Source organism: Tenebrio molitor, chromosome 3 (genome assembly GCF_963966145.1).
Source record: "Tenebrio molitor chromosome 3, icTenMoli1.1, whole genome shotgun sequence".
In the NCBI taxonomy this organism is placed as follows: domain Eukaryota; kingdom Metazoa; phylum Arthropoda; class Insecta; order Coleoptera; family Tenebrionidae; genus Tenebrio; species Tenebrio molitor.
The window spans coordinates 23,018,106-23,044,283 of NC_091048.1; the positions used below are offsets into that span (position 1 = coordinate 23,018,106).

General features: G+C 34.8%; 3 protein-coding genes across 4 annotated transcripts in view; 1 reads left to right on the top strand and 2 right to left on the bottom strand.

The window, feature by feature from the left end:
• LOC138127258 (neurotrimin-like) overlaps positions 1–26,178 on the top strand; it is a 245,094-nt gene that overhangs the window by 195,972 nt on the left and 22,944 nt on the right. The gene's annotated exons all lie outside the window — the stretch shown is intronic.
• Positions 6,142–9,695, bottom strand: LOC138127253 (uncharacterized). Its single transcript, XM_069043170.1, has 5 exons — positions 9,565–9,695; positions 8,155–8,965; positions 7,795–8,104; positions 7,285–7,712; positions 6,142–7,070 (listed from the first exon to the last, which is right to left on the bottom strand). The coding sequence occupies exons 2-5, from the start codon at positions 8,952–8,954 to the stop codon at positions 6,476–6,478; spliced, it is 2,133 nt and encodes a 710-aa protein (XP_068899271.1). The 5' UTR covers positions 8,955–8,965; positions 9,565–9,695; the 3' UTR covers positions 6,142–6,475.
• LOC138127254 (uncharacterized) lies at positions 13,507–16,355 on the bottom strand. Its single transcript, XM_069043171.1, has 5 exons — positions 16,223–16,355; positions 14,940–15,750; positions 14,580–14,889; positions 14,078–14,496; positions 13,507–14,022 (listed from the first exon to the last, which is right to left on the bottom strand). Exons 2-5 carry the CDS (start codon positions 15,737–15,739, stop codon positions 13,584–13,586), a joined length of 1,968 nt encoding a protein of 655 aa, XP_068899272.1. The 5' UTR covers positions 15,740–15,750; positions 16,223–16,355; the 3' UTR covers positions 13,507–13,583.

A 26,178-nucleotide genomic window follows, 5' to 3' on the forward strand; every position in this document is an offset into this window, starting at 1 on the left:
TTAACAAATTGACCTAATACATACATATTCTTTGTATCCTTTCCCTCCTAAAAAGGAGCATGTTCTTTTCAAGTTCCTTATTCGGCCTTTGTTGTAAGATCATTCCATAAATCTCGTATGCAATGTTCAATAATGACATCTTTACAGTTTTCAACTTCACCTACGAACGAGCTTATGAAGCTTTCTCTCGATGCACTCAACAATCTCATTCCTTTCTCAATTTCCATGTCCATTATGAAATATTTTTCTTTTATCTATTTCATTAAATTTGTCTGTGCAGTATTTAGTGTCACACTGCAGATTTTAAATTACTGTCAATACCGCCCTATAATAACAACTGTAAATTCTATAAAAGCACCATTCCACCAAACTGTGACCTAAACGACCCTATCGTTGGGAGCCCAGTATCCAATAATCCAATATCATTTTTTATTAAGTTTATTAAAGTGAGCGAATTAAAATTCAGTATCCATTTGACTTCTATTCTGTGTCCGTTTTTTGCCCTAGCTGACAAGAATAAAACATTCCTGACATGATTTTTACATAAGTTGACAAAGTAAATCATTCAGCGATGTGACAAACAAAACCACCTCCTTGCTATTTACGAAACCTGAAAATTATTAATCGTCGCCGATCGATACTGTTTCAGCTCAATTGACACAAAATTGCTGAGACATAAAGTGAAATATCGACTAGATATTCACTCGATATTTTCTGCAATCAGAATAAATGATTGAATTTGACATTCATAAATCAATCTCATCTGAATTTATGCGTCTGTGCAAGTACTTTTACATGTCCTGCGATCCAGTTTCGCAATTTATTTTTCTAAATAATACAAGATATGATTTATGTTGACTGCAATGTGCGTTGTAGAGAATGACACGAAAAGAAACTAAATTTTAGATTTGAAATGAAACTGACGGGCTAGTTTAGCGTCAGAGCGAAAAACACTTCATTGTGATAAAGTCGCAAAGCGCTGTAAAATTTTTACGAATCTCTGTGCGAAATGGCGGTTATTAAAACAGCAATGTGTCTGGAAATTTATTTGAAAAAGTGATTCCGATACCTAACGCAATATCGGCGTGATATATCCATCGATAAAGGGACAATTAAAATGTCTACAAAAATTGCAAAGGAAACAGATGGGGTGCCATTTAAAAAATTTATGTCGTTTATAGAGGGGCGAACGTGTGAATTTATAGACACGTTTATCCATAACAAGTTTTGATTAATAGGAGAAAGTTCCAAGTTTGGTCGATGGCCTTCGATTTTTCACCTAAATTATTACCTGTGATAAATCTAATTACATATCACCAATAAAAAACAATAATTCATTCTGTCAGACCATTAATTATTATCGAAGCTGCTTTTAGCCGCAGATAAATAAATAGGGATTCATTAGAGGGACTACATTCGTCATTAATATTTGTCAAATACCACATTCATCCATAAACAACATTGGGACAGCAAATGTTATTAAGTTAAAATAAAATATGGAATCGACAAACTATTCAAAAAATGTCTCGTTTAGTCGTTGTCTCATTTGGAAATGGCAAATGACGCTTTCATTTAAATGACAAATCGTCAATGTCCTACTTTATTAAAATGTTTTACCGTGCGTCGAAAATAAAAAAAATCGAGATGGCCATGATTAATACACTTCAGTTGGCAGCACGTAAAAATTTAATTCAAATGTCATTACAATGGTAATTGTCATTATTAATTATTGACTATTAAAATTTGCTATTACAATATGTTCACTTTAGAGCAACAAATTTTCATTGTCCAGTGTTTCTTCAGCAATGGAGAAAGGCTTGGTCCAATTCGACACCTCGAGTTTTTGAGGAATTTCAACAAAAGTTTCCCGACTTTCAAGGCACTCAACCAACAACTTGCCCAGAAAGTCTACAAATGCGTAAACATGTTTTTGGAAACAGTTAGTGTTCTGCGCAAAAAAGGCAGTAGACGACTGACAAAAAGATCAGCTGAAAATATTGAAGAGGGTGAACAAAGAATTATTGCAGAGATTAACCCAAAAAACTAACCTATCATTTGGTACAGTTCAGCTCATTCTTAAAAAAGATTTGCACTTTTTTCTCTATCGTGTGTCTGTTGTGCATGAAATTACCCCTTGACAATAAGAGCCCCCACAACCGACAACAACCTCTGTGGATAATATTGATTGATCGATGATCGTTGGATCTTGGATCGATTTATAAACAAGCGGCGTGCGCGTGCTCCGTGCTCACCGTTGACGTTAATTAAAGGTGCGGGAGTTTAATCTCATTGTTGCATTGCACTAGCTGAGGAAATTGTTTTACAACCGACAGGTCACACAAAATTCTTTATGAAAATCAAGATTGCAACATTCTCAAAATCACTAACCTAACTTTTAAGACTGACATCAGATAATTGAAATCTTAACGAATTGCCAACTGAAATTTTTGGTCAGCGCCTACTCTAATTTTTTTTTCGATCTCACGGTAAAAATAAAATGTTGTATTCATTTTCTTGTGAAAATTAAACACATCTTGTCGAAATGGTTTTAATGGCTGTACCTATGTAGTGTTTTCACAATTTCATCAGTGAATATTTTCATAGGATTCGTACAAACCTAAATTGTTGAAAAGCAAACATATTAGATAACAGTTATAACAAGAATAAGCATAAAACCGTGGTCCCTTCATTATAGCATTAATGAAATAGGGGAAACGAGTAGGAAATTATAAATTTGTTTTAATAATAGTAATAGTTAATTTGTGTTTTACAAAATGTTTTGACGTACTTTGCCAGATATCTAAAAACATTTCTCATCGGAGTCACCTTGCATGTACACTTCTGTTCATTGTAAAAGCATACACGTACATTTTGCTTGTGTAAATCAGGTTTACGATCACCTGATGTCACTGACATTATCAGTGGCAGATAAGTATTATTATTTATTTTCAAGGTTATTATGGGTTTTTTTAAATCTGGTATAATCAAAATTCGTTTGTAAATTCTTAGTAATTTTACATTACTTAACCGCTAAACCACTACAGGAGAACTTATCAGTTAATAAAAAGTAATGAAGATACTGTTGATCAATAAACACAAAATGGTATTTAGGTTATGTGATGAATGAAAGAAACACAGCAGCAGCACATGTGAAAGAGTTAGTGAAAAAAGCAAATAAGATAATAGGAGCGATATGGGGGATAGGAGAGAGAAAATTTGGACATGACTTTAGAAGGAGAGCAATGATGTTTGATAGTCTGGTGAAAAGCGTGATGATGTATTGAGCGGAAATATGGGGTGGAGAAAGCAAGAAGGGTTGGAAGGGATGCAAGGAAAATATTTGAAATGGGTGCTAGGAGTAGATAGAGAGAAACCGGGCTATATAGTGATGAAGGAAACAAAAAGGGATGGAATAAGAATAGAAGCAGGAAAGAGAGCAATAAAATTTGAGGAGAGAGTGATAGAGAGAGGAGAGTGTAGAATTTTGCAAGAGTGTCTGAAAGAAAAAAAGAAAGAAATAGGAAAGGGGGTATGGAAAGAGAGGGAGGGATATTTCGAAAGAAACGGGTATGCAGGCGCGGAGATGTGCAAGTGCAGGAAAGAAGAACGAGAATTAGGGAGTCTAGGTACAATGGGAAGTATGAAAAAATAATAACGGAAGAACTGCCAAAGTACCTAGGAAGAGAGGATAGAAAGGAGAGAGTGATAATAGCAAGATTTAGGTGTGGAAATGAGGAGAGAGAGAATAAATATTGGAAGGAGGATAGGACTAGAGTGTGCAGGATGTGTGGAGAAAAAAAGGAGACGATAGAGGATTTGTTGAATGAATGCGTAGAATTGAGAGAGGGAGAGGAGAGTAGAGAAGAAATTTTGAATGAGGATGGAAAAGGGATCGAATGGATGAAGAAGGTTGAGAGGAGAAGAAGGACAATATGTGGGGAGGGATAATTGTATTTGGAAAGCTGCTAATTTGTTATGGTTTTGAATTATTGTTTTATTTATTTAGTTAGTTTTAGTTATATTAATAACATAATTACATAAACATGTTTGTTTTATAATACAAAAATTTCCGATAATATTGCGGAATCTGGAAAAGTGCCCCGAATGCTTGCAGCGTTTCCACGTTGAATGGCAAGGGAAATCCTCTCGAAAAGGAATTTCTTTGTCAAAAAATCAAGTAGGTAAATCAAACAGTCAAATGTTACTGTCAATTGCATTCGTATGTGTTATTTGTTTTACAAAACGTTTTCGAAAATGATTCATTTAACAGAAACACAACGTATAGAAATTTTAATTTTGATTGGGTGCGGGGATAAAACTAGATAAAACTAAAACAGGGGGAATTTCTTCATAAACTTGCTTATTATCAACAACCTGGGGGATGGCAATTCGAACATTTAATTCCATAATTTTAAGTACAATCGCGGCCATCCAAAAGTGAACGATAGCTTGCGAAAATTTCCGTATTTTTCGTTAGATTAAATCAGGCTGTATTCATTGGCGTTCGTGCAGCAGGCGTTACTATTTTAATAATAAAAAGTTGTAATAAATAATTTTTAATAAAAATGAGATTGAGAAGTAATTCATACATTATTAAAGTGAAAGTAAACTTTAGTAAAGAAACCTTTTCAACACCTATTCGTATTGGCACTCTCAAGCCTGTTTTCTTGCCAACGCCTCTTTATATTGAAGATGCAAGTCTTACTGCAATGTAATTCTCTGGCCACAGCAGCCAAAGACCAATTTTCTTCTAGCTTTGCAATAGCCCTAGCTGTCTGAATCGGAGTGAGATGTGGCATTTAAAAAAAATAGTTTCAATAATTTTTTTATCGCTAGTGTCAAACTTTGACATTTTAGGACGCCTATGATTTAAAGTAAAAATCAAACTATAAAAAAAAACGTTCACTTTTGGATGGCCGCGATAGTACTTGCTAACACAGTTTTTGACTTGTTTTTGTTCGTTATAAAATTTATTTTTTCCAACTTTGTTTTTTTTTTCTCAAAAATTTCCTTATGTAAGGTAACAAAATTTTTATACTATCATTTAGACAATTAAAAGGGCTATCAGAATCAAGAAAAAAAATAGGGGGTTTCCATTAAAAAAAAACTATCGATGACGTCATAACTCGAAAACAAATGACTGCTTGGAATTTTCTTTGGTACTAAATAAAATATGTATTTTTATAAACTAAAATTGACCTATCCAAAGATTTTTTTGAAAAAAAATTTGTTTAATTTTTAATGAATTTATTCCATACTTTTGCCGCTCACTGTATATTAATAATTATGCTTTTTATAATTTTAAATCACTAGCTATTTCAGATTTTTTTAACTATGTCGAACTAGTATTGTCATATAATTTATTAAGATAAGTTAACTACAAAATCAAATTAGTCTGAGACCTATCTTTTAATTAATTGTTACATAATATTTTTAATAATCTCTACTTTTACGATTAAAAAGTAAAATATAAATTGTCGTGCTCCTTACTACGTTAAAAATCACATTTAATCTTATTATCAGCAGCTCAACTAATCTACCCTAAATTCATCTTTAGAAAATTAATACAGTTAATGGTGTATCATCGGTAAAAAATTTAATCTCAAGATATCTAATAGGATTGTGCTAGTCAAGGACATGTAAAGATAGCACTAGTAGTTCTACATCAAAGATGTCAAATTTATCTCCGATTCCACAGAAAAACATTGATCTGATAACGATTCTTCAGAAAAGCAAGTGTTTATATTGCCCATATTTATGGCCACTGACGTCAGGTAAGGCCTTCACGAAGCTTTATTTTAATCGGAAGCTTGACTGATAACTGAGAATGAGAAATAATATTATTTACGATTTAACAAGGGATACCTGTGTCTAAAAACGAAAATGGTCAAAAAACCTTTGGAAAAAGTACGAATCGAGAACGTAAGTGCTTCATAAAATCATACATTTTAGCCAAGTGATAACCGTGAATTTGTGTCAAAACTAAACATAACCTCACTAAACCTTGTAAGAATAAGGAATGCAACAAGAAGTAATTTGTGTATTGGTATTGGTATTGAAAGTATCTACCACCTTCTTCATGACATGCTGAATCTGTTTTTATCTCGTTCATAAATAGAGGGATAAATGCCGGGGGAAAAGTTTTGGTTCTCATTCTTTATAATTTCTTCAACTACACCAACAAACAATAGAAATTCTTTATAATCCACAACACCTTGAAACTGAAGCTATAAATCCTTATAAGCAATGTTGCACAAGACCTCTCATAGTAAATGTTTTTCTCTCAGTTGAGGAAACCATTTCAGTTACAAATAAAACTAGTTCTTTTTTATAATAAATACGACGCAAGGTAAAAAACAACGATACTGACGCAAGCACCATATTTGAAATTACATTAGACGCCTGACCATCTGTAAGTTACAACATATGTGAAAAAGACAAGATTTCTTCAAAGGGCTCTTGACTAGAAATTTATTTAAATACGTGATAACTGATAAGATAAGTATATGTAATTAAAAAATATTCTGTACCCCATGACGGAAAAAAGTAAAATACCTATCACTAAAATCATTAACTCAAAAAAATATCCATTTTCTTCTCTTTTCCCACGAATGAAATAAAAAAACAAAGAAAAAAACCCTATAAGCAATTCAAAATTACGAATACAATTGAAGCCCCAAGAACAATAATAAAATAGTGGAATGTGAAAAAGTAAAATACCTATGACTAAAATCATTAACTCAAAAAGATATACATTTTTCTTCTCTTTTCCCACGAATGGCGCCGAAGATGTTAGATGCACATATTCGCAATTTTCCTTGTATTCGGAATATCTCGATGCTTTCTGCTTCTTCATCATTTCATGAATTTTCTGCCCGTTATGCTTCAGTTGATATAGTTGATTAATGGCCTGTGTGACAGCTTGAACCGTCACTACAGGATTGAGTCCCAACTGCTCGTTAACCTGAAGACTAGTATCGAACGCCGCTTTGAACTCAGTATATTGCTTCAACAGCTGCTCCAAGCTATTGATCATTTCCAAATCCTCATCACGTCCATGAGTCTTTTCACTAAATACAACAAAATAAGTATAAAAAAACAAGTAATGCATTATATAACGGGTGTTTTTTTTAAATTTGGCGTCAAAGTTGGCGTTGAAGAGGCGATTGTGAATGCACTACACGGGTTACGGATCACGGATCAGCTGTTTAAATTTTACACGAGTGGTGCGCTCTCAATCGACTCTCCAACGCCAGATTTAAAAAAACACCCTTTACTTCTTACCGTGTTATCAAATACTCGATGTAAGCTTTATAGGAATCATTAGGGATTAAAGGGAAAATGGCGTTATGTTGCAAAAAATTGGCAAACTGTGCTCTACTTCTAATGATGACCTCTCGTTCTTCTTCTAATTCTTCCTTCCTTCTGTCTATTTCTCTCATTAATCTCTGGCTTTCTTGAAGCGCTTCTTCCTTCCTGTGTATATTGTTCTTAACAACGTCATCAACAATCTGAACAACACAGGTTTTTGTCAAATAGTAGACGTGCATATGGACAGAGAAATCACAGGTGCACTGCGTGCATGTTCTTTCGCTCATTGCTGCACAACCTATCAAATTCGAGTCACTAAGAATTTCCTTGACGGAATTCAAGTTACAGTCACAAGGATCGTGACATCTCTGACGGTAATGCCATTTTAGGGTATTCCCAACCTAGAAAATATACGTAAATTACCCAATACAATTATCTCCAAAAATTTAGAAGAATAAAAACACAACTGAAATATCATCTTACCTTTACCAAATCGGCACACTTCGCACTGGTGCAAACGGTAACAGGTTGTGTGAGGTGAGTTACCTCCAAGTCAATAATTGGAATATACAAATTCTTCTTCAACTCAGCTAAACTCTGATTCTCCATTTGCAAGTTGCTTTTGTGTTTCTCCAAAATTAGTATGTTCTCATGGATCAGCTGAGAGATGTCAACCAGAGGTTGAGAGAGCTGACCAATGATTCTTCTTGCTTCATTAATACTGAACGTATTTGCTAACTGGTGAGGTTTTATCGGATCACGTGAAGCATCTCCAACAATGTACGAAATCAACCTGAAATCAACGATCAGCAAGTGTAAAAACAGATAAAATTACCAACACACCTCCAACACTCCGTGGATGACTTCTTCCAGCTTTCAGCAAATCGTTCTTGCACATCTGCTTCGAATTTAAAACCATTTTTTATAGCCACCAAGAAACGGAAGGCCTCATTGTCCAGCGAGAAAACATTGTCCTTGAGTGGAATATTTACATATGTTGGTCTGGCCTTAATCTTGTCGATAATCGTTTTCAAACATGACAACGTGTCACCTGGAGTATAATTAGTCCCTCTGGTGTTGGTAAAAATGAAGATGATGTTTTTGCTTGCGGACTTCTCCAATCTGGACAATAGCTGGTATACGCAATATTCGAACAGAACAGTTCTTCTTGTGCTTGTTGGCTTCATCAAGAAACAAATGGCGTGGAGCTGTTGCAATTGTGACAAATAGGCCAAAATATTTTCGCAGTTGATATCATCCTGCTGGATCCCTCTCGGATCGCCCATTCCCGGTGAATCAATCAGTCTCAGTTTAGTCTGACCTTCTCCTATCGGAAAGACGTAAGTCTTCACGTCCTGAGTCGCCACAGCCCCATATTCTTGCAACTCATTTTTATCCGAACCCTCGCTGATGGTGACTGATTCGCAGTGTTCGTCCGTCAGTGTGAACATAGTTGGGATGAGGATCTGGGGTTTGTCTGCTTTGGAGGCTTTTTTGAAACTCTCAAAGTGGAAGTAGTTGGCGATGGCATTGATAAAAGTCGACTTCCCAACACCTGTTTCGCCCAATAACAAAATGTTTATATCTTGGTTATCTTTTATTTTTTGACCATTGAGTTGATCAGATATTTCTTCTGTAGCCATTTTGACCCAATCTACGAGGTCAAACAATGTATTTAACAAATTTATAAAATTGACTGTTGTTGGCAAGACAATCATGTTACAAAAATTAAAACAGAAAGCTGTCTCGTCGTAGAATAATTCATATCAAGCGAAGAGAAACGGATAGCTGTGTTTAGCTTTTATTTAATTTACGAACTGATAATTTCTGTTTTTTACCGAATTAAAAAATACACAAGAGCGACAGTCTCAATGTTATCATTCAGATTAAATGAGAATAAATATTTGTTATTTTGTTGGATTTTCTGGGTTAATTTTCACCACTGTTTTAATATTTCCAATACATTCTGTATCGTGAGACAATAGGCCCCGAAAGCTCACATAAGAAAGCACACAGATTAAGTGCAGTTAAAAATGACAGAACGAACATTTACAAAAATCGAATTATCGTAGAACGTGCCTTATTGGTATTTAATTACATATAACCAAACTCACTTCACGTTGCTGGCTAGCATTCAATCATCAATTCGCAATAAAACACGTTTCATTCCTGTGGTACACACAACTTTCCTCCTTATCTATGGTCAACATAATCGCAAATACTTACTATCAAATATTGAAATATTAAACTTACCGATAATCACTTCCGAATCAAAAATATCAGTGCAGTTACAAACAAGTTCAGGTCAGCTCAGCTGCATACAAACTAACCAGAGTATTCGTTGTCCTTGCGTCCTTCGTACTTCGCCTGAAGTACTGATAAACGATTGTGCGTTATACCGAAAATCCGGACTTCCCCGAATAGTAGGACAATCAAACCTAAATGTGATTGAGATTATAAACCGACCAGATCGTAAAAATAAAACATGAAACGTCAAAATTTGATAATGGACGTGTTAAACCAAGGTACAATATGTCCATTATTTTGAGACTTACTTACGCGCAAAGGCGCTACAAAGACATCGATTGTGTTTGTATCTAGCTATTGTGACCATATAAATTTTTACTTATACATATGTATTTTATATTGATTGGATAATTTTATACATATTGGGTGATTCAAAATGATTGTGACCAAATATGGCAACTATGTACGAAAATTTATGTGGCAACTGTGTGGGTAGGGTAGAGTTGACATTTCCTTGACAGTTCATAGTCGCGCAATTTTGTAAGTTGTGAAATCAATGTGTAATGGAATTGAAAAAATCAAATGCACAGTTATGAAATGTCATACAAAGGTCAACTCTACCCCATTCACACAGTTGCCACATAAATTTTCGTACATAGTTGCTATACTTGGCCACAATCATTTTGAATCACCCAATATAAAATTATTTTCGACTTTTACGAGTTCAGAAATGAAGAAAACTGTTAAAGTTGAGCTTTAAGAACACGTCCTTTATATTGCGACTGAAAAAAAATTATTCTAGAGTTTTTAAAAAGATACAAAAAAATGGATGCATATTTTAGTTTGTCTCAATTCTAAATTTCCACCACCTGTTGAATTATGTTGGCAAAATAAAAATATTTCTAAATTGGGGATTCTTATGACCTAAGTTGGCAATATAATTATTTTTATAAACATGATTCGAAAACATTAAAATTAGTTAATAAGTTTATTTTGCTTTTACAACTTGATTTTCTACCTACTCACTTGCTGCATTTTAAAAAATGTTTTCGTCCTTTTCCTTTTATTTTAAAATTTTGAGTTGAAAAAACGGAAATTGACAGACATCCTAACAAATACAATCTGACGCATTTTTCGCCAAACAGTGTTGCCGGTTGTATTTTCAACGTAGAATGCAGTGTTGGTGAAAATTTAGAATTGAGACAGACTGTAAGTGTTTCAAAGGTCACGTTTGATGGGATCCCCTTCCCCCACCTCGTTACATAGCATCACAAGTGCCTCCTCCCCCCTTTTTGCGTAAGTATTTGGCAAATTTTAATTTTTGTGACATGTCATATTATGGTAATCATAGCAACACCAAATTTTCGGTGCACTGTTGCCGACCTTACCTCTAAAATAATGTTAACATTTTCAAAGAGTTTCTCTGCTCCATTTTTTAATACTTTAATTAATTTATTAACAACCAAAATTTTACATTACGTCCTCATTAATAAAAACTTAAAATTACATTATCTGAGTAATAAACAATCAACATCAAATTCGCATCTTTCAAGGCCTATATATAGATAAAGAAAGCTTGTAGAAAAATTTTGCTTGCATTTTTGAGAACAACTAAATGGTTCTAAATACCACCCAAGTGATGGTGCGGTCCTTTTAAATCAGCCTGTATAAACCACCGGTTCTTTTTTACAAGTCGGAAGTTTACAACACGAGTGTTGTAACCCCACGCGAACAAAAGTGACAATACTTACTTATTTTGTATCATCTGAACTTATTTCTCCTACAAATCTACTCACTTCCTTCTGTCAATAACTGTATTTTTTTTACCCTAAACAATATTCTATTTTACTTTACTTGCCTTACACGTTTTGCAATACATTTTAAAAATCTCCCCATTTTAAGTTCTTATTTCTTCTTTTATTATTTATAAAATACGAAGATTTTTGCATAGTTTCTTCTTCCTTTTTCATGTTTTCTTTTCATTCATTTTCCTCCGCAAACAATACCCTTTTTTACCAATATTTATTATTTATTTAGCGTAATCTCAACTTACTTCTACAATTCGAGGCAGCACTATTCATCTCTATTATTCTTTTATTTACCTTTTGACTATTAACTTTTATAATCATTACCCCGTTATTTTCTTTCCATCGATTAAATGTATCATATTCTTTATAATACCTACATGGCACGCGATTTTATTGAAAGTAAATGCAGTTCAATTTCTTGTACCTTTTTAAAAATATCTTCAGGATTTGATGCATTGTAAAAAAAATTCTGGTATTTTTTTAATGACAAAATTGATAAATCACCAAAACAAACTTGTTGCTATGATAATATACACGTTTCTATCTAGACTTGCTCTTTTCTGAACAACTTTACCCTGATCTCAATCGAAATTTCGTTATTAATAATATATTAAGTATCAAGAACGGTAAGGACATTTTATCGATCGAAGACAATTGTTTGAAGAAGGAGCGCAATGACGACTCCAATTATTGTCTGAGATCGGTACATTGTCCATAACGTTAACGTTCGTCATGCTTAGACGTTTTTTGCGCGATTGAATATTTATTACAAAGCATTCGTAGAATGGGCAATGCGATCTGTGTTACCATGCTCATCATGTTGCATAATGTCGATTTTTTATTGAGTTTCTGTTGCAATCTGCAAACAGTTACCGCCATTTCAGTGACTATTTTCATAGGATTCGCACAATCCTAAATTGTTGAAAAGCGAAACATATTAGATAACAGTTATAACAATAATAAACATAAAACCGTGGTTCCTTCATGATAACATTAAATAAAATAGGGGAAAGGAATAGGAATAATAATTTGTTTTTTTGACGTATTATACAATATGTATAATATGTATAATATCATGCAATATCACAATCATCTTTACATATACAGGTGTCCAAAAAAAAAAGACGAGTCCACAGCTCCCTGATTTATCGGAGGATTTTAATTATCTATACACCAAATTAAATGGTTGTCAATAGGCTACAAAATGGCCTACTAAATTCACGTGTATTCCCAAGGGCTTCAAGGCTACACTGTCAAAATATTTTTTTTTCAAATGCGAATACATACTTCTTTTAACAATTTCTGAAAACAGTGAATTTTAAAAAAAATTTAAATTTTTATTGAAAAACTTTGTTATGTTGTTATTTTTGGGTGGAGAAAACGTAGTTAGTTTATTGACAAATGTCAAATGTCAGATGGATTTAAGTTCGCCCTCGCAGCTAATCCCCAAATTCCCAGTTTTACGAAATTATTTATGAATAATGAATGCCGATAAATAACAGTCATTTATTCCCATTTTGCGTCAGCGATTAATGCAGCCGAGCAGAATTAGAATTGTAAATAAAACGTTAAAATGTTTCGCATTTGCATGACCGTCACACACGCTCAAAAATATTGTCTCAGCCACCCGGGACCAACTTGTCCGATACATGCATCAGGCAAGAAGTCGAGGGCGTCAAATTACAATATCGTACAAGAGTTACGACTGGGAATAAGATTTGCGAAAGCCCTTTTCCCGTGCGATCCCGTCCGGGCAATGCGTCATAAATTTTTGTTGCCCAAAACATAATTTTTCGGTCGTTCGGGGACAAAACTCGTCCGGCGATTCCGGTGCCAATGGAGGAGAAGCCGCGCCCTAAATCATCGCACAAATTAATTTTCCTTTTTCGCGGTTATGAATTTACGATGTTTAAATTTAATGACTTTGTGGCAATAAAGCGGACTCGGCATTCTAATTTGCTTGCATATTCATATTACACAACATATTTATATAGGAGTAATGAAATAAGTATCATGAGCGCGCCGGCATGATTAAATTTTAATTAACTCGTGGACCCCGCCATTAATAAGCGATGCCCGGAAATACGGTCAAGATCAAAAATCCGCGGGCAGGAAGAGTCAGGACGTTTAACAAACACCATTTACCATTAATGAAGGAAGTTTATTTTTATTTCATGGAAAAAAATATGAATGAAATAAAAAACAAAGAAGAAAACCCTATAAGCAATTCAAAATTACGAATACAATTAAAGCCCCAAGAACAAAAATAAAATTATGGAATGGAAGACTGAAAAAAAGTAAAATACCTATCACTAAAATCAGTAACTCAAAAGGATATTCATTTTTCTTTTCTTTTTCCACGAATGGCGCCGAAGATGTTGCATGCACATATTCGCAAGTTTCCTTATATTCGGAATTTCTCGATGTTTTCTGCTTCGTCATCATTTCATGAATTTTCTTCCCATTGTGCATCAGTTGATACAGTTGGTGAATGGTGTTTATGACAGTTTGAGCCGTCACTACAGGATTGATTCCCAAATGCCCGTTAACCTGAAGAGTCGAATCCAACGCCGCTTTGATCTCAGTGTATTGCTTCAACAACTGTTCCAAGCTATTAATCATTTCCAAATCTCCATCACGTCCAAGAGTCTTCTCACTAAATACAAAAAGATAAGTAAAAAAACCAGTAACATTATGTATATACTTCTTACCGTGTTATTAAATACTCGATGTAAGCTTTATAGGAATCATTAAAAGGCAAAATGGCGTTATGTTGCAAAAAATGGGCAAACTGAGCTGTACTTCTAATGATGACCTCTCGTTCTCCTTCTAATTCTCCCTTCCTTCTGTCTATTTTCCCAATTAATATTTGGCTTTCTTGAACCGCTTGTACTTTTTTGTGTATGTTGTTCCTAACAACATCGTCAACAATCTGACCAGCAACGGTTGTTGTCAAATAGTAAACGTGCATATGGACTGAGAAGTCACAGGCGCACTTCATGCATGTTCTTCCGTTCATTGCTGCACAATTTATCAAATTCGGGTCACCAATGATTTCCTTGGTGACGTTAGTCAAGTAACAAGGATCGTGACATCTCTGACGGTAATGCCATTTTATCCTGTCCCCAACCTAAAAAATATGCGTAAATTACCCAATACACTTTATCTTCAAAAATTTGGAAGAATAAAAATACAAACAAAATATCATCTTACCTTCACCCCAACGGCACACTTCAAGGCAGTGCAAACGGTGACAGGTTGTGTGAGTTCAGTTACCTCCAAGTCAACAATTGGAATGTACAATTTCTTCTTCAACTCATCCAACGTCTGATTCTCCGTTCTCAAGTTGCCTATGTGTTTCTCCAAAATTCGTAAGTTGTCATGGATCAGCTGAGAGATGTCAGCCAGAGGTTGAGAGAGCTGAACAATGATTCTTCTTGCCTCATTAATACTGAACGTATTTGCCAACTGGTGAGGTTTTAGAGGATCACGTGAAGCATCTCCAACAATATACGAAATCAACCTGAAATCAACGATCAGCGAGTGTAATAACAGATAAAAGTATTAACACACCTCCAACACTCTGTGGATGACTTCTTCCAGCTTTCAGCAAACCGTTCTTGCACATCTGCATTGAATTTAAAACCATTTTTTATGGCTAGCAAGAAACGGAAGGCCTCATTGTCCAACGAGAAAACATTGTCCTTGAGTGGGATGTTTACATGTGGTGGTCTAGCCTTAATCTCTTCGATAATGGGTCTCAAACATGGCAACGTGTCGCCTGGAGTATAATTGGACCCTCTGGTGTTGGTAAAAATGAAGATGATGTTTTGGCTTGCGGACTTCTCCAATCTGGACAGTAGCTGGTTCACGCAATACTCGAACAGAACAGTTCTTCTTGCGTTTGTTGGCTTCATCAACAAACAAATGGCGTGGAGCTGTTGCAGTTGTGACAAATAAGCCAAAATATTTTCGCAGTTGGTATCATCCCGCTGGATCCCTCTCGGATCGCCTATTCCCGGTGAATCAATCAGTCGCAGTTTAATCTGACCTTCTCCAATCGGAAAGACGTAAGTCTTCACGTCCTGAGTCGCCGCAGCCCCATCTTCTTGCAACTCATTTTTATCCGAACCCGCGCTGATGGTGACTGATTCGCCGTGTTCGTTCATCAGTGTGAACGTAGTTGGGATGAGGATCTGGGGTTTGTCTGCTTTGGAGGCTTTTTTGAAACTCTCAAAGTGGAAGTAGTTGGCGATGGCATTGATAAAAGTGGACTTCCCAACACCTGTTTCCCCCAATAACAAAATGTTGATATCTTGGTTATCTTTTATTTTTTGACCGTTGAGTTGTTCAGATATGGCTTCTGTAGCCATCTTGACTCAATCTACGAGGTAAAACAATATTTTTAACATATTTATAAAATTCACTGTTGTCGGTAAGACAACAAAAAGCTGTCGCATCAGAGGGTAATTCACAGAAACGGATAGCTTTATTTATCTTTTATTTAATTTACGAACTGATAATTTCTGTTTTTTACCGAATTAAATAGAGAAAAGCAATAGTATCAATGTTATCAATCAGATTAGATGAGAATAAATATTTGTTATTTTGTTAAATTTTCTGGGTTAATTTTCACCAAGTAAAATTAATCTTCAGAATATAAACCATCAGATTCGATGCCTTTTCTTCATCGTTCCGATAATTTCCGGATGTGGTCACGATACCAGTGCTTGTTCTTGGATGCAAAGAAGTTGCGGCATGTGATTTTGACTTCCTCTACATTTTCAAATTTCACGCTCGAAGAAAATGCTGCATCGCTCGGAACGTAAATTTAAATATTGAAATATTAGACTTACCGATAATCGCCGATGGTCACTTCCGAGTCAAAAAAATCAGTGCAATTAAAAACAAGTTCAGTTCAGCTCAGCTTGCTACACACTAACCAGAGTGTTAGTTGTCCTTAGTCCGTGCCTGAAGTACTGATTAGTGATAAATGATTGTGTTATACCGAAATCCGGATTTCCCCGAATAGTAGTACATACCGGGTGTAGAATTGGTTTACAAGACATAGGATTTTACATGTAAAAATAAGGAGTTTCAATTATTGGCTCCCCTAACAATTTTATGGCAAAATAGTTAAAATGATAGTTAGAGAGAATTAAAATTACTGTCTAATTTCAATCTTAGTTTTATTCTAACATCTTGTGGTACTGAAAGAAAGGCAAGAAAAGAGTTAACAACAAAAATACTAAAAAGTACTACTAGGCATAAAATTTTATTTCTTTCTTTAAATGGTATTATGGAGGATCTTCTTTAAGAAACTTCCAAGCAACATTTGCTTCAGGTTTCCCAGACCGACCAATTTCAACCACAGAAACAATTCGAAGAATTGGAGAGAAGTTTGAACATTTAATGGAAGATACCTTTTCATTCGTCCTGTAGTCCTGTACGAGTTCATTTGAAGGGCAGATCAAAAGAAAATTAAATAATAATGAAACCAACCGACGAATAATTTTGCAAGTCAAATTTCATTGCTAGTTCTGCTTTTTAGTATTTTTGTCTTAACTCCTTTCTTGCTTTTCTTTCAGTACCACAAGAAGTTAGAAAAAAACAAAGAGTGGAATTAGACAGTGCTTTTAGTTCTCTCTAACTTTCATTTTAACCATTTTGCCATAAAATTATTAGGGGAGCCAATAATTGGATCTCCTTATTTTTACATGTAAAATCCTATGTCTCGTAAACCAATTCTACACCCGGTATAGTAAAACCTACATGTGATTGAGATTGAAATAAAAAATAAAATAAAATCTCAATTTTGAAAGAAATTTGGTTGTTATAACAACCTTTTTTGCTTGTGTAATATGTTTGCTAATTTCCAAAATCTAATACGAAGGCGTAACAATTTTCAACAAATGTCTCTAGTTATCACTCATTGAATATGTGTGGGATATTATGGGTGGAAGTTTAAGAGTTCTTCCTAACCCACCTGATAACTTACAAGACCTTGAACACCAGCTTCAAATGGCCTGGGATGGGATATCTCACAATATTTGAAAATTGCACTAAAAAACAAGATCCTGGAGGATCTTTTAAACCGAATAAAATATTTATACAGGGTGTTTTTGAAATGCGTGCAGAAATTTTAACCACGAGCTACTGGCTTCATGTAGAACTCGGAAAAAATACTTAAAAAATTCTATGTCAAAAAATAAAATGACATTTATTTTTTGAGCTACAATTTTTGAAGTGAAACTTTTTATGGGAGGGTCTTGAAATTCTGATCGGCAACCTTTTTGTGTGACGAAAAGTGGTGGGGGTAAACACTATCGGGTCGAGTGGGATAGAGAATGCATTTAGCGCGTAGCCAAAGCACTGGCACAGCTGCGCCGGCGCGTGATCAGAAATTGTGGCGGCCCCAGATATCAGGTTCAAACGTGCAAAAGAATAGTTCTTTTCGATATAAGGACGCTGTCACATCATTTTTCAGGTCAGGTCAGGTCAGGTGTAGTCGGCGTTTTAATTTTCAATATTTAAAATCCGCGCTTAAAGAGTTAGCGGCGGAGCGTGCTTTGGCCACGCGCTAGATGCATTCTCGCCGAGTGGGAGCAGTGTCTCGCACAACGTTTGCGCCAATATTTCCATCTCACTTAAATGTGACACGATACAAACATCCCTTAAAATTGTGTATACTTCTGTCTTTGTCACACTCACAGCATTTATCGATAATGTCCTCTCTTTGATTTGGAGTTGAGTTACGCATTTCGAAATTGTTTAGTGTTATCGTTGTTTATAATTTATTTTCTTCATTAAAATATACAATTTTGTTGTGAATATGCTATTTAAAAGTGATTGATGAATAATTACAATGTTTCCCTGTAATACAAAAGTTTCACTTCTATCGTGCGTCTTTATGACACATTCTGTTTTTTTTTAATTGCTTTTAGTCTTCTACGTTGTCAAACAACCTGGTAGGTAAAATTTCGGCACGTTTTATAAATACACCCTGTATATCATATTTTATAAAACGTAGACCAATGCGGTTTCTTTGTTTTAAAGCATATTTCCTATAGGTTACTTCGCATTGGCGTACATTTTATAAAACATGATATACAAAGGTGTATTTTTAAAATATGCCGAAATTTTTACCTACGAGGTTGTAGGACAACGTAGAAGACTAAAAGCAATTAAAAAAAATGTAGCTCAAAAAATAAATGTCATTTTATTTTTTGACATAGAATTTTTGAAATATTTTTTTCGAGTTCTACATGAAGCCAGTAGCTCGTGATTAAAATATCTGCACAATTTTCAAAAACACCCTGTATATAATTTAAGACCACAAATAAATTTGTTGCAAATTAGAAAACAAATCAGCACTGGATTTGTTAAATCTGCAATAGATATCTTGGGATTATTATGAATTTTACAACTGTTGTTAAAATGTCAGTCCTAAACATTTCGATATTGATAGAAGAAATTACAATTTGTTAGTTCGTCATATATCAATGTGAGCCACAATTAAACACAACTTTGGTAAAAAAAATTGCTAAGTAACAAAAAAGTTACAAAAACAATTTCAACACCGGGACCGTTAATAGAATTAAAGAAAGCAAATAAAAGCTGCCACGAGGAGAAGCAGGAATGTTGCCTCAGTTCCATTTCATTGTCAATTTCCTAGTGTAAAACTTTTTGATGACTTATTTGAGTGAAAATAAGAAGCGAATGTAGCAACACATAAAATAGCACCTGCGTTTCTGCTAGGTCGCCTCGCAACCGGAAACTATCGAACTTCCGGGATACTTCCTGCAGATCTTGCCGCGATGGCACCGGTCCAAATTTTTCGAATGCGCTGCAGCAGCGACGACCAATTAGCCCTATTGGAATGTAAAGCAGGTGCTTTAAAATGCACAGCGATAAATCGCCGGATAAAAATCCCCGATCCTTGCGACTTAATTAACGAGGACAAAACACGACTCCTATCAATGACCCCTTATCCTGAACAAGGGAGGCGAACCATTTGCGCGTTTAATATGCGTCATTCGAACGCTTTTACATTTCAAATGTTGCCGTTTTATGGAGCCGTTCCCATCACAAAAGCTAGGACATGTCTTTAATTTCAACTCCTGGGCATTAATTACAGCGAAAGGGCAGATTCCCGACGAAGCTAGCAAACTGCATATGAACGAGCAGGATTTCGTTCCCGAATGCCAGATTTCTTAGCGAACAAACACTGATATTCCCTTTTGTTAAATGCGTTTTATTTAGAGTAAACTCTGGTGGAAGTGAATGAGATTTCAACAACTCTGGAAACTTATCCTCCCCAGAACTCTCTAATTTAATTATAATCAAATAAATACCTAGTCAAAGTAACATCAAGGGAAGATCGCTGTTTGTAAGTTGCTTTCAACAACTTCCACGCCAACTCGCGAGGAAAGAATCATTTTTTCGACCTGTCAGATTCCCATTATTTACACCCAACAATTAAACGTGGAGACTTTGAAGTTTCGGCAGCTGTATTCGCGAGCATTGAAATGAAAATCATGTATCCAGCCTCATTGAAACTTACACTAAAGGACTTTGTTCCAATCAGGGCTCGTTTAAGACTCATTATTGTATTTTATTCCGAATCGATAAACTCGAATTTCCAATCTAATTTTACGCTTATGGCCGTTACACTTCTCTTATATCTCTAGAAAAATAAAACCATGATCCTGTCGTATAATGCTTTATTATCTACTTGATTAACTTAATAGAGTGTACAAGGTAAGCCTCGCATTAAACAGAATGAACGACGAAAGAAACTTTGTTATGGCCTGTCTATATTTTCATCTCCGCTGAATTAAAATTAATTCCCAACTTCCAAATGGTACTAAATACTGATTTAAACCGTCGTAAACTCCCCTATTCACTACATTAGATTTTTTCCCTTTCAGAAGTTTGCAAATAGAAATAAAGTATATTTTTCTCTCTTTGCTGTTGGTTCTTTTTAGATACCGTTAAATACCAACTTAAAAGTCCTCTGCTTTGAGCACTATCATTTACAAATACTTAAATTATCAAAGGGAAGCAGAGTAGACTGAGCTCTTCTCCAAACAAACCACAGACCGGTTTCGCCCTCTGGGTCTCATCACCGGTTCTACCACACTGTTCTAATGAGCCCCAAGAGAGGGAAACCGGTCTGCGGTTTGTTTGGTAAATAGTTCAGTTTTCTGTGTTTTCTCTTAAAAATGTCGTGTCACATGACAGGCTGTCGTGCACTCAATGTGGTAGACGATGTTATTCAGAATCCTGTCTGGAAAGTAGCTGTTTAGTTTATGTTAGCTCATCCCACGACCTGCTGTATAATAACCGGCCTGTTCATTTCATTAAAAAGGCATTGCGAAAATGTTTCCGAGAAAGAGCCAATTTTCGCCGATGAGGGCACCACAGTACGGGCGCTTCTAAAGAATAAAAATGCGGAAAAATATGTTTAGACATGATTTTAGAGTTAAGATTGAGTACAGTAACTTCATATTTTCTTTTTAATACAATACTGAATATAACTGAATTTTTGTATTTTTGATTTTAAATTCGAATGTCATTTGAACGAGAAAAACTCTCCGTGACAAAAACTTAAGATGAATAATATCCCCAAAAAGCGCCCGTACACTAGCTCTCTGCGGGAATCACTCAAATTACACTTTTGAACAGGCCGGTTATTATACAGCAGGTCGTGGCTCATCCCACGACCTGCTGTATAATAACCGGCCTGTTCATTTCATTAAAAAAGCATTGCGAAAATGTTTCCGAGAAAGAGCCAATTTTCGCCGATGAGGTCGCCACAGTACGGGCGCTTCTAAAGAATAAAAATGCCGAAAAATATGTTTAGACATAATTTTAGAGCTAAGATTGAGTACAGTAACTTCATATTTTCTTTCTAAAACAATACTGAATACAAGTGTATTTTTATATTTTTGATTTTAAATTCGAATGTCATTTGAACGAGAAAAACTCTCGGTGACAAAAACTTAAGATGAATAATATCCCCAAAAAGCGCCCGTACACTAGCGCTCTGCGGGGATCACTCAAATTACACTTTTGAACAGGCCGGTTATTATACAGCAGGTCGTGGCTCATCCCACGACCTGCTGTATAATAACCGGCCTGTTCATTTCATTAAAAAAGCATTGCGAAAATGTTTCCGAGAAAGAGCCAATTTTCGCCGATGAGGTCGCCACAGTACGGGCGTTTCTAAAGAATAAAAATGCCGAAAAATATGTTTAGACATAATTTTAGAGTTAAGATTGAGTACAGTAAGTTCATATTTTCTTTCTAAAACAATACTGAATACAAGTGCATTTTTATATTTTTGATTTTAAATTCGAATGTCATTTGAACGAGAAAAACTCTCGGTGACAAAAACTTAAGATGAATAATATGCCCAAAAAGCGCCCGTACACTAGCGCTCTGCGGGGATCACTCAAATTACCCTTTTGTACAGGCCGGTTATTATCATATATCTAATACTCCTATATGGAGCATTCCCTATTTTACTGCATGGACGGTTCGTGGACAGAGCAAGGGAGACAGACATATTGATGTCTGCATAAGTTGCATCTTACGGATTATTTGGTTCAAATGCGCAAGCGCAACTTTACGGTGCCAAAATTCACACAATCAAATAAGTAATTAATTTTGAAATACCAAAACGAAAAGTTTGCAACAAAATTAATTTTTAAATGAAAAATTTTACCAGTTAAGCGTTTTTACATTTATTTAAGGGGAATTTTTAATTATTTTCTCATTTTGTTCAATATATGTATTACGTATTAGGTAACATACTATTGTAATAGTTGTAATAATTCCTCAGTCTTGAAATTGGATATTTGAATAATAAAACTCCGAACCGGTTCAGACAAAATCATCATCAAAAACTTTTGATGTTATTCTTGTCAATACGCAGATAAAATGAGTCTTGAAACTGAACATTTGCAGCAATCGATGCAGCTCCGATGTGTAAATTAGCACATTACGAGTATTATTGTTTTATTAGGATTAAAAGTGGCATTTTTTTGATGAGCAAAATTTACCGAGCGAATGCAAAAGTCAAAAAAATGCCAGTGGAGACAGGAAACTCCCTAGCTTTAGGTTGGCGGCACTTCGGTGCATGCGCATTTTCACGAAGCGGCACGAAAGGATAGAACATATCTTCGTCTACCTTCCTCTGTCCACGAATTGAAAGCAAATGCTCCATATAGGAGTATTAGATATAGTGAAATTTTTTTAATAAACAATTGTCAGTGTCAAAATGAAGTAAAAAACCATACTGTACCACCCTAAAATTTGGACATATGGACCAGCTGTATAACAATTTGACACCAAATCATGGTTAAGGTTATGTTCACTTCCCTTCCCGTACCTTTCTTCCGTGAATTCATTTTCAAAACAAATTTAATGAGAAATCAGGAGAAACCTTTTCGAATTTGAAATAAACTCTCGCTCGTTAGGGCACAGGCTCAGTTACATAAAAAAATGTTGACACTCAATGTGACCAATCGTATTATCATGAAAATCACAGTTTGGCTCATACCAACAAGACAACGTTTTGACAATTGTTTATTAAAAAAATTCAACTATATATGGTTATTATACAGCAGGTCGTGGCTCATCCTTTTACTCCGACTTTGCAGATTTCTGTCATTACATGTCTATTATGCTGCAAAAAGATGGCGCTAATGTCATCTACTCTTACATTAGCATCAGATATTGTTATCAGTGTTATCAGATTTTGTAGTATTTACTGATCTTTCGGGAATATTTTAATTGTCTTTTTAATGCTATTTTTAATTTAACATGCAATAAAAACGAGTAAATATTTGTTTTAAAATATTATTATTTTACATGAAACATTACTCAGAACTCCTTGTTTTCATTTGTTCTTGAATCTACAGAGATGACAGATGAATTGAAGATAATAGCTATTTATGCACCAAGGGCGTTACAACGATGATTACGCCCGGAGAACGATGAATCCAGCTCGAGGGCTTTAGCCCGAGAGATGGATATCATTCGATGGGCGTAATCATTCGGTGACGCCGTGGTGCATACAAGATTTTATTTTTCACTATACCTACGTGTTCTTAAAAAAAATGGCATCTTTGCAATTATGAATTGATGCGGGCGTTATTATTCCCCGGTTGTTATGGACATGTTTACGTATTTCGTATCCTAGGTGTTATATATACAGGCTGACTGACGAAAAACCTTTGACGCTGTATCTTACTTATTCTTTATCCGATTTGAATAGATGACACATCAAATGAAATACTTCGAAAAACACTCCATTATTATCCTATTCAATATTTTTTTCGACATCTATTTTTTGACAGACGATAGCCAACTTTTTTTTTTCAAATTACACTCTATATATTTTTTTATTTATAGTTTGGAGAAACCTTGCTGGAATTTAGTAAGGGGACATTCTTCCACAATGTGTTGGATGGTTTCTTTTTCTGCACCGCATTCACAAGAAGGGTTTTCACGAATATTCCAGTGAAACAGCATATTATTGCATTTGCCATGGCCGGTTCTAAAACGATTTAATTTACACCAGATTTTCCTGGGTAGGTGAAATCCCGGAATTTGTTTTGTAGGATCCTCAATTAGATTTTTATTGAAAATATCTACTTCTTGCCAGGCTGCTTTCCAATAATCAGATTTGGAAAATGGTTGCATGAGGAATTCTTCTTTCCAAAGTGGTTTACGCGATTTTAATCTAAACGGTGGTAAATTTGCCATGTCTTGTGTTATGGTGTTATCATGCAATTATACTAAAGTGAAAAATAAATTATATGTATCCCGATACATAGCTAGTAAATGTCAAACAACTACTCAGTGTTAATCAAATTTTAACGCAAAAATGGTTTTTACTTCAGAACATAAAAGATTGATGATTGAATCTTACCTTTCGTAATGGTGTTTTCAATAACGGAGAATGAATATACAGGGCTGATCCTTGTCTGACCGAGTTTCGGCAAAAATTTCCAAATTTAAATTGAAACAGGTATATGCAACCAAAAATACTTCCATGCATTCCAGAGCATCTGTGGAAATACGTCCAAAATCTCAAAGCCTTCTTTGATCTAAACAATTGTTGATCGCCCAGTATAATTAAGGACTAAGCAAAGCAGTAATAGTTTTTTTTTTGTTCGACACTGTCACAATTTGAGAATTTTCTCCTGTGTGAACGGGTTTTGATAAATTTGACAACTTGTCAAAACGAAACGTCAAGTTAATTTTAAAGATTTTCAGCGATTTGGAGCCTTTGGGGGGCTCGTCGAACAAAAAAAAGTTGTATTCAACTCGTTCTTGTGTAATTTGGGCTTTTTTGGCACTCGTTTCACTCGAGTTTTAAACTGGCCCACTCATGCCAAAAAAAGCTCAAATTACACAGGAACTCGTTAAATAAACTACTATTGTTAACAGTTCTTCCAGTCTTCAGCTAAATATCTATGTACTCCAAATTAATATAAATTCGCAAAAACAAATATCAAATCTAAAAATATAAAGGAAGTTAAAAATGCATTGTGGCAGCATCTTTAAATTAAATCCCTTTTCCTCACTCTAACTTGTTTGTTTTTAAAAATTCTTCATTTTTCAATAAACCGTCGCATCACACATCACCTAATTTTCGGCGATCTATCAAATTCACGTCACTTCCGGTTATGTGACAAATTTAGCCAACAGGTACGCAAAAAAATCACCATAGTTTTATTGCCAACTCAAACAGTAATTGTTGCTCACTTGGTATATTTAACTTATGCCTGTTTGCAAAGGTTGCAGTTAGCATTTTGGATTAACTTAATCAGGATTCAACTGGTACATTTCGTAGTACGTGTTCTAAATTTCAGTTCAGCTTAACTTAATCCGTACCTGGGGCTCCGCTTAAGGTTTCAGTTAAGTAAACTGACCAATCTTGGACCGCTCGCTTATTCCGCCATTCCGCGTATTATATCAATGTATATCTTTATAATTTTATATTCAGGAGTTCCTTTAAAATGTAACTTTTTAATTTAGATTTATTAATTTAAAAAAATAAAATGTAAAAGACATTGTTACACAAGGTACTGTTTCTACTTTGCGTTTATAATTTATAATGGATTTATTGTGACATTGAAAAGAGTTTTATAATAAATTCTATTATATTGCAAAACTGTTTCTGGTAAAATTTTATTTCTTAAAAGTGGTAGCATGTAGTTACTTCATGCGTTAAGAAAAAATAAACATCTGAAATTTGATGTGATTTCATTCGAAAATGCTAACAGGATTCGGTGCAAACGTGCACTGTACAGTTATTTATCTACGCCCTAGATTTATTGGGGTGTTCAGAAAGTTCTGAGGGTTTTTTAGAAAAATAGATAAAAATAAATAAATGTCTATTACTTAAAAAATTAAACAACAATTAAACTAAATATTATTATCAGTGACTTCCAACCATCTTTGTCCCAAAAGCTCAATTCCACGACGATAGAAGATGAGCTCTTTCGTCCCGAACGATTCTTATCTTTAAGACCTTCTTCTCCATTCAGAAATTTCGCTAACCATCGCCGATAAGTAGACTCTTTTACCGTCCCCGCACCTTCAATTCTACACATATTTCTTGTGGCTGCTGCCGCTGAATGTCCACATTTAAGTTCATATAACATTAAATTGCGATTTCGTTCTTTTTCCATGTAAACAATCAATTACCAGAATGTAACCAATTGAAAATTACTTAACTGAGAAACGTCAAATTTTTTATGGACAAGTGTACTTTGTATTTAAAAAAAACTAACAA